We start from the raw sequence: 9584 nt of genomic DNA, 5'->3' as shown, positions 1-9584 counted from the left end.
AAGAAGCTTATCTTACTGCTGTGCCCTCACATGGCTGAAAGGCAGAACAAGCTCCCTTGGGGCTCCCTGATAAGGGCACCAATCCTATTAATGAGGGCTCTGCCGTTACAACATATAATTACCTCCCCAAACATCCCACTTCAAATTACCATCACCTTGGAGGTTACCATTTGGACATATGAATTTGGGGGAGACATAAATATTCAGACCCTAAAAATGTCCTTTTGAAGAGTTTGCCACAAGTGTTAGATTTCTTCAAGTTCTGGGAGAGAGATCCAAGATGGCTGATCACTAGCAGCTCGGGATTGTAGCTCCCAGTGAAAGTGCAGAGAACGAGAGGACGCCACACTTTCAGACGAATTTTTGTTGCTCACGCACCAGGGGATTCCCAGCAGAGGAGCCCCACGGGTCGCCAACGCGACTCTTGTGGCCAGAGAGGCACTTTTGCCACTGCCTACGTGCGGCAATTCTTGGTGCAGAGTCAGAAAAGCACCATCAATCTTAACGCCACTGTTTTGGCTGGGGCAGTGGCTTGCTCAGATTTTAGCTCTGGGAATCAACAAGTTGGACGTCCATTCAGAAACCCAATTATAAAGATGGTAATTATAAAGACCACAGATGGATAAATTTATAAAGAAGGGAAGAAACCAGCCTAAAAAGGCTGAGAATACCCAAAATCAGAACGCCTCTCCCTCTACAGGGGATCACAGTTTCTCATCGGCAATGGAACAAGACCTGATTGAGAACGAGTGTGTTCCATTAACAGAAGCAGCCTTCAAAAGGTGGATAAGAAACTTTTGTGAATTAAAAGAACTTGTTCTAACCCAATGCAAAGAAACTAAGAACTTTGAAAAAAGGTTTGACGAAATGTTAACAAGAATACACAATTTAGAGGGAAATATAAGTGAATTAATGGAGCTGAAAAACACAACACGAGAACTTCGTGAAGTATGCACAAGTTTTAACAGCCAAATTGATCAAGCAGAAGAAAAGATATCAGAGGTTGAAGACCAACTTAATGAAATAAAACGAGAAGACAAGATTAGAGAAAAAAGGATAGAAAGGAACGAGCAAAGTCTCCAAGAAATATGGGACTATGTGAAAAGACCTAATCTACACTTGATAGGTGTACCTGAATGTGACGAAGAGAATCAATCCAAGCTGGAAAATACGCTTCAGGATATTATTCAGGAAAACTTTCCCAACCTAGCAAGGCAGAACAATATTCAACTCCAGGTAATACAGAGAACACCACAAAGATATTCCTCAAGAAGACCAACCTCATAATGGCCAGATTCACCAGGGTTGAAATGAAGGAGAAAATACTGATGGCAGCCAGAGAGAAAGGTCCAGTTACCCACAAAGGGAAGCCTATCAGACTCACAGCAGATCTCTCAGCAGAAACCCTACAAGCCAGAAGAGAGTGGGGGCCGATATTCAACATCCTGAAAGAAAAGAACTTTCAACCCAGAATTTTACATCCAGCCAAACTAAGCTTCATAAGCGAAGGAAAAATAAAATCTTTTGTGAACAAGCAAGCACTCAGAGATTTCACCACCACCAGGCTTGCTTTACAAGAGCTTCTGAAAGAACCACTACACATAGAAAGGAACAACCAGTATCAGCCTTTCCAAAAAATACCAAAAAGTAAAGAGCATCAACAGTCAAGAATTTACATCAACTAATGGGCAAAACAACCAGCTAACATTAAATGGCAGTATTAACTCACATATATTATTATTAATTCTAAATTTAAATCGACTAAATCCCCCAATCAAAAGACACAGACAGGCAAAAAAAAGCCAAAACCCATCGGTATGCTGCATCCAGACCCATCTCACATGCAAGGATACACAAAGACTCAAAACAAAGGGATGGAGAAAGATTTACCAACCAAATGGAGAGTAAAAATAAATAAATAAAAAGCAGGAGTTGCAATTTTTGCCTCTGATAAAATAGACTTTAAAGCAACAAAGATCAAAAGAAGCAAAGAAGGATATTACATAATGATAAAAGGATCAACGCAACAAGAAGATCTAAAGATCCTAAATATATACACACCCAATGCAGGAATACCCAGATATATAAGACTTATAAAGAGACTTAGACTCCCACACAATGATAGTGGGAGACTTCAACATCAATATTAGACAGATCGATGAGACAGAAAATTAACGACGATATCCAGGATTTGAACTCAGATCCGCAACAAGTAAACTTAACACCCCCGTTCTCTCTCCCTCTTCCTCTTTCTTCCTCTCCTTCATTCTTTTTCTTAAAAAAAAAAAATCAATTTTTTCAATATTAATCTCATATTAATAAAAAAAATTTCTTCAAGTTCTTCTGATGTGTTGCTATAAATTTTAAAAATACATATTTAGTAGCTTTAAACCTGAAATAATTGCTTATTTTTCTTTTTAATAAAGTTCAGGGCATATAACTGGTACACATTCCTAATAAATGACTTCAGAGAAATAAACCAAAGCCAAGTTAAGACATAGTTGAGTAGAAAATTCCCAATTCACAACTACTAGAAGAATAAGAGACCAGATTTTTCTTTTTTAATGAAATTCATGCACAAGTTTGACATCAGGGTAGGAAAAGGACAAACCCCAGAGACTGAGAGAGGTAGTTCATAATTCATTTTTATCTTTTATTTTGGTCCTTTAAAAAGGTACAGTTTGATCAATTCATTTGTATGCTATTAAAATTTTATAAAAATATTACGTTCGGTGGTCTTCTAATGAGAACTCTAATGCACGCCTCCCACCCACTTAAATGTTTCTGATGATCATGTGATGACATGTAGCATATACGTCTTTGGGAAGACGGAAAAAGCAAACCCATTTCAAAAATGGCCAAAGTCAATGTCTCCAATTGTAAACTCTTTATCTCAGGTTATTTTTTAAAATGTCTGACAGGCACAAACACTTTCCTCATAGCTATTACATAGTCACGGTTTATCCATGGAATTAAATACCTAATGAGGACTATAGTTTTTTTCATATCCATTACATTTATTACATCACTCTCAAGGATGTATTCTCTGATGAGCTTTGGTTTAAGGCTTTCACATACAAATTTACTTTCTAGGGGTCCTCTTCGATATGAATTTTGTAATGATTAGTAAGGGATGACCTATGGTTGAAAAGTTTCCCACATGTATTACATTCATAGGGTTTCTCTCCAGTATGAATTCTTTGATGTGCAATACGTGATGAGCTTTGTCTAAAAGTTTTCCCACATGTATTACATTTAAAGGGTTTTTCTCCTGTATGAATCCTTCGATGTTGAATAAGAGCTGAACTTTGGCCAAAAGATATCCCACATTCCTCACATCGATATGGTTTCTCTCCAGTATGAATTCTCTGGTGATTACTAAGGGATGAGTTACACCTGAATGTTTTCCCACACTCATTACATTTATAGGGTCTTTCTCCAGTATGCATTCGCTGATGTTGAATGAGCGCTGAACTCTGTCTGAAGGCTTTTCCACATACTTTACATTTACATGGTTTCTCTCCAGTATGAATTCGCTCATGAATAATAAGCGTTGAGTGGGAACTTAAGGCTTTACCACATTCGTTACAATTATAAAACTTCTCTCCAGTATGAATTATTCGATGCCTATTAAGTCGTGAAATAGAAGTGAAGCCTTTCCCACATTCGTTGCATCTATAGGGCTTTTCTCCAGTGTGAATTCTTTCATGTTGAATAAGTGATGCACTCTGACTGAAGGCTCTCCCACATTCACTACATTTAAAAGGTTTCTCTCCAGTGTGAATTCTCTGATGATAACGAAGGGATGAGCTAGACTTAAAGGTGTTGCCACATTCATTACATAAGTAGGACTTCTTTCTAGAATGAATTCTTTGACATCCAGAAAGGGATGTGTTGCAACCAGACGCCTTCCTACCTGGATTATATTTATAAGGGTTTTCTTCAGCATGAATTTTTTGATGTATAAAAAGGCCTGACCTTCGGCTGAAGGATTTACCACATTCTTTACATCTATAGGATTTCTCTACAGTATGTGTTCTTAGATGTTTATAAAGGGATGTACTGAGAGTAAAGGCTTTCCCACATTCTTTACATATGTAGGGTTTCTCTCCAGTATGCGTTATTTGATGTTGAATAAGAGCTGAACTTTGGCTAAAGGCTTTTGAACATTCTTTACATTTAAATAATTTCTCTCCACTATGGTTTTTCTCATGTTTACGAAGGGATGAAGTGTTAATGAAGGTTTTTTCACACATACTACATTTATAGCGTTTATCTGCTGTAATTTTTGGTTGATTAAGTAAATCTGAATTCTGTCTGAAGCTGTTTCCTTGTATTTCACATTTTGGTGGTGTTTCTTCTCTGGGAAGCATCTGCTGCCTAATAAGCACTGACTTTGGGCTGAAGTTTTGGCTTAATTCAGTATTTTTATGGCTTCTTTCTCTAGTGGGGATTTTTTTGTGGATGGTTGAAACTATCTGAAGACTTTCCTTTTTGTCCTGCTTTTTCTCTAATCTGCTTTCATATATGAAAGGCTTTTCCAATTTTAAATCCCAAGGTCCATTCCTGTTGGATCTTTTCAGTATCAGTCCCTGAAATGAAGAGTCTTGTGTTTGCGTTGACTTTGTGGTTTTATGACTGCTCTTCAATCCTGGAGGGAAACAAAGAAGATATTTCATGTGATATCATAGCATTTGACTACTGAGATTAAATGTGTACTTAAATTGACAGCAATTTAAGTACTAGGGTGAGGAAAGAATAAAGCAAACCCATCTAAAGAGGGTGAGAAAATAAGAGTGACCAGAAGAATTGGCTTATGAAGAACAGAGAAAAGGGTTATAAGGGCAGCATGAGTTGAGAAAGGAAGTCTGGTGTCAAGATCCAAAACCCACGATGGAATTCTAATTTTTTTTTTTCTTTTCTTTTTTTTTTTTTGAGACAGTCTCACTTTGTCGTCCAGGCTGGAGTGCAGTAACGCAATCTCGGCTCACTGCAACCTCTGTCTCCCAGGTTCAAGCGATTCTCGTGCCTCAGCCTCCTGAGTAGCTGGGATTACAGGCAGCCACCATCATGCCTGGCTAATTTTTGTATTTTTAGTAGAGATGGGGTTTCATCATGTTGGACAGGCTGGTCTTGAACTCTGGGCCTCAAGCAATTCGCCTACCTTGGCCTCTCAAAGTGCTGGGATTATAGGCATGAGCCACCACACCCAGGCTTTCTGTAATTATTCTTAATCTAGAAAGTCCCTCCACCCCATGTCAAATTCCTTTATATCTTTCAGATTCAGTTCAAAAATGGACTCTCTCAATCCTTTGACTCTGAGCAGCCACAGTCCATTCTCCTTACTATAGAACTTACCAGAATATTAAACATACGCATTAATTTTGTAGTATATACACATGTAGTTATATATCTTTCTATGTCTGTATATATCTCACTTTCCTTTTCTAAGATAACTGTTCTTCACAAGCAGATCAGCAGCATGCCCTATTTTCCTACAGATCCTCCTGACAGCACTCCAATTATATATAAAAGTTGTATGTTTTGTTAATGTGTCATAATTACTTATACATTCCTAAACTTAAACAATGTCAAATATTCTTATGTATTTCATATATATATATATATATAAATATGCATATATACACATACACATTTCAGAGATTAGAGAGGTTTCAGGGCCAGTTCAAACAGGAGGAACCTGTTATTGAATTAATCAACAAGAAGTACCACAACGTAGGCCTAGAGCCAAGAGTTGCAAGCCAGGAAGGCAGACTATTAATGCATCAAGCAAGAGGCTACATGGGAGGGCTGAAAAGAGTCAAAGATCAACAAATAAGACAGGTATGAATACATAAGATAAAGCAAGGTTAACATGGAAAAGTAAAGAAAAGAACTGAAGAAATATTAAAATTGGATAAGAACACAATTCAGTAAATACTAAATTCTGTCAGGGGAATGGTTATGCACATAGTCCTAGCATTTTCTCCTGGGGTAGAGGTAACTGTTTAAAGGGACCATTTGTATCTCACTGTATTTGTGATTCCTATTTGACAGTCACTTTCACACCTATGTACAACCTGCTTCTGCTTAATAAACATAATACATTCTGCTTTTCCCTTTTCTTATTAGTGTTCACTTACTAGTTCCCTTCATGGATAGCTGTTCTTCCATTCTTTCTTTAAATAATGGTATTCCCTAGGTTTTGGGGTTTTTTTTTTTCTACTCCACACATCCTCCTTGACTAATTTTACATGCCCCGTATCTTTATACTATTTACTGTAAGGGAAAGCAGAGTTTCTTAACTTTATGCTTAAAACCCTCCTAGTTCCTTTTCCATTTCAGTCTTGCTAAATTAAGTGGTCAAATTGTAATACATTATTTGGGCCAAATATATGGAGGGGGCAGTGGCAAAATGAAGTGCTTTTCCCTGTGTATATCAGCCATTGTTTCAAGGCTTAATACATGTGCTGGGAAGAAGGAAGCAAGATTCTGCAACTTGGATTATAGCTTGTAAGGCAACGATACAACCCTGTCTTAGGCCTAGTGTAAAGAAAGGCCCCTCACCTTTGCTAGAGCCCTGAGCATGGGGATCAGGTACTTAAGTGGTATTTTGTTTGCCACAAATTACTATTTCTACCGTAATCTCCTAACTAGTCTTGTCCTCTACCAATTCAGTCTCCACACTGCAGCAGGAATAATTTTTTTTTTTTTTTTTTTTTTTTTTTTTATATATAGAGTCTTGCTCTTTTGCCCAGGCTGGAGTGCAGTGGCATGATCCTCACTCACTGCAACCTCCACCTCCTGGGTTAAAGCAATTCTCCTGTTTTAGCTTCCTAAGTAGCTGGGATTATATGCACGCGCCACCACGCCAGGTTAATTTTTGTATTTTTAGTACAGACAAAGTTTCACCATGTTGGTCAGGCTGGTCTCGAACTCCTGACCTCGTAATACACTTGCCTTGGCCTTCTAAAGTGCTGAGATTACAGGGGTAAGACACCGTGCCCGGACAATCTTTCTAAGATCAGTATTTTACTATATTGCAAACTTCCTTAAAGTCCTCCAATAGATTTTCAGTGATTCACATCTGAAGACCAGAGGCCTTAACATGGTGAATACGGTACTATCTGATCTGACCTTTGTCCACCTGTCCTCGCCCCCTCTCCCCTGGCTTCTTGCCAGGTATGCTGAACTACATGCAGCTACAGGAGCACTCCACGATTTTTCCTTGTTTATCTTTACATATGCTGGAGACATCCCTTCCATTCACAAATATTAAGTGCTTACCATGGGCCAGGTAATTTCTGGGGAATGCAGATAATGTATTGAATAAGACAGGGTTCCAGCCTTCAAGGAGCTTATACCTTGAAGTGTGCACATGGGTGTGCACATGTGTGTATGTGCATGCGTGCTAGGGAAGGAAGGGGGATGAAGGGACAAATAACAAGCACATACATAAAAGTCATATGGGGCCGGGCGCTGTGGCTCACGCCTGTAATCCTAGCACTTTGGGAGGCCGAGGTGGGTGGATCACCTGAGGTCAGGAGTTCAAGACCAGCCTGGCCATCATGGTGAAACCCCATCATTAAAAAGAAAAAAAAAAAGTCATATGGATATCTGAAGAGAGTCCTCAAGAACTCCCCAGGCAAAGGAACCAGCAAACACAAAAGCATGGTTGACTAAGGAATAGCAGAGAGACTGGATGGGGTAAAGTAGAGAAGGGAAAACGGTGAAACAATAAAATATGAGTGAAGCAGGGCCGGGCACCATGGCTCATGTCTGTAATCCCAGCACTTTGGGAGGCCAAGGCAGGTAGATCACCTGAGGTCAGGGGTTCAACACCAGTCTGGCCAACATGGTGAAATCCCGTCTCTACTAAATATACAAAAATCAGCTGGGTGTGGTGGTGGGCTCCTGTAATCCCAGCTACTCATGAGGCTGAGGTAAAGAATTGCTTGAACCCAGGAGGCGGAGGTCGCAGTGAGCCAAGATCGCAACACTGCACTCCAGCCTGGGCGACAGAGGGAGACTGTGTCTCGGGGAAAAAAAAAAAAAAAAGGGTGGGGGACAAATGCTCTAGGGCCCAAGTCATGGTAAGGACTTTGGAATTTGCTGTGTAGACCGACTATCTTGGGGCAGCAGTGGAAGCAGGGAAGGGAGAGGCTACTGAAGAAGCTACGGCAGCTCTTCAGGTGAGAAAGCGCTGGAGGTACAGGTGACTACACCAGGCTGTATTGTGAAGGAAGAGCTCACGGGACCAAGAATAATAAGACTCAGGACTCCCAGGACACTGAGAGGGAAACAGGAAAGTTAGGGATCATGCCTAGGTTTCCAGTCAGAAGTCTGAGTGCTGGCAGCAGTCACCAAGAAGAGGAAGACCAGGAAAGTGGCAAGTCTGAGGGAGAATTCTGTTTCAGGTATGTTTGTGATGGCTGAGATGCCCTAATAGAGTTGCAGGAAGATATTGAAATACTAGGTTGTATTTATCATTCTGGAGATCTGGGGAAGGTCAGAGCTACAGACAGGCATTTGGGAATCAGCAGCATGTGGGTTTTATTTAAAGCTGAAGAACTGAAAGGAATCACTTGGACACTGAAATATGTGGAGGTTAAAAATAATAATATCAGGAGAGTACAGTGTTCTTGAAGCCAAAGGAAGCAAGTACTTCAGGGAGGAGTGAATCATAATTGTGAAAAATAATTTGAGGACTAAAAACTTATTCCTGATTATGGCGAGATGGAGGTTGTTTGGGGTTTACAGTGCTTGCAGTGGCATCATAAGGAAGAGGGCCCAACTGCAGGGCACGGAGGAAACAATGGGAAGCGAGAAAATAGAAACATTAAGAGTAGAAACCCTTAAAACAGTTTTTAAAGGAGAGTAAGAAAATGAGACATGGGGAGCTTTTATTTAACAGATATAATTACCTATCAAAAGTTCATTATCAAAACTCATTCCAACTCTGAAGTGCCAGTATTTTAGTCCTGAAATCATGTTTTTCACTGAAGCAGACGTGAGTTTTGGATTGCGGACATGCTAACTCTTTCTTATGATCTGTTTAAAATTTTTTAGAGGCCTACAAATAGGTTTCCTGAGGTACAGTTCAACCTTTGCTTCCTCCCAGAGTCAACCCCACCCCAGCTACCTAATGAACAAGGTTATACCTAGGTCAGAAGTTGAGAAACCAGAATTATCTTGCTGATAGCCACTGCCTTGACCAGTTCCTGCTATTAGATCTAGACTCTCTTACCTGGACTCTTACTATACCTGGAGAGTGTTTCTTCAGCCTCCTCTCTCCAGATGATTTTATTTGCTCCCACACCTGCTATATGTATTACTATCCTGAAAAATACTTTACAGATTTCTTTCCAACTGCCTGCTAGAATTTCCACTTAAGTATCTTTCTTTTTAAATTCAGCCTGTCCAAATCTGAACCCAGAGCATTCCTTTTCAAATCTTTTTTTAATGTTTTCCAGTTCAAAATGACATCGTCATCTTTTCAGTTACTTTGCCATAAATTCTTAGTTTTATCTCAGAATTTTCTCTTCCCTAGGCAGTCATCAAAATCTTTGTTTTTTTTTTTTTTT

At 39.5% G+C, this 9584-nt stretch overlaps 1 protein-coding gene across 1 annotated transcript in view; it reads right to left on the bottom strand.

The window, feature by feature from the left end:
• Positions 1–2628: 2628 nt before the first annotated feature.
• Positions 2629–9584, bottom strand: part of ZNF354A (zinc finger protein 354A) — an 18095-nt gene continuing 11139 nt past the window's right edge. Inside the window, exon 5 of the mRNA XM_017518298.2 lies at positions 2629–4651. Coding sequence (XP_017373787.1) covers positions 3090–4651 — 1562 coding nt within the window. The 3' untranslated portion in view covers positions 2629–3089. The remainder of the gene's footprint in view (positions 4652–9584) is intronic.

The sequence above is a fragment of the Cebus imitator genome, unplaced genomic scaffold (genome assembly GCF_001604975.1).
Source record: "Cebus imitator isolate Cc_AM_T3 unplaced genomic scaffold, Cebus_imitator-1.0 Scaffold668, whole genome shotgun sequence".
Classification (NCBI taxonomy): Eukaryota; Metazoa; Chordata; class Mammalia; order Primates; family Cebidae; genus Cebus; species Cebus imitator.
Note: the sequence above shows the minus strand (reverse complement) of the source record. Positions and strands in the feature narration are given on the sequence as shown.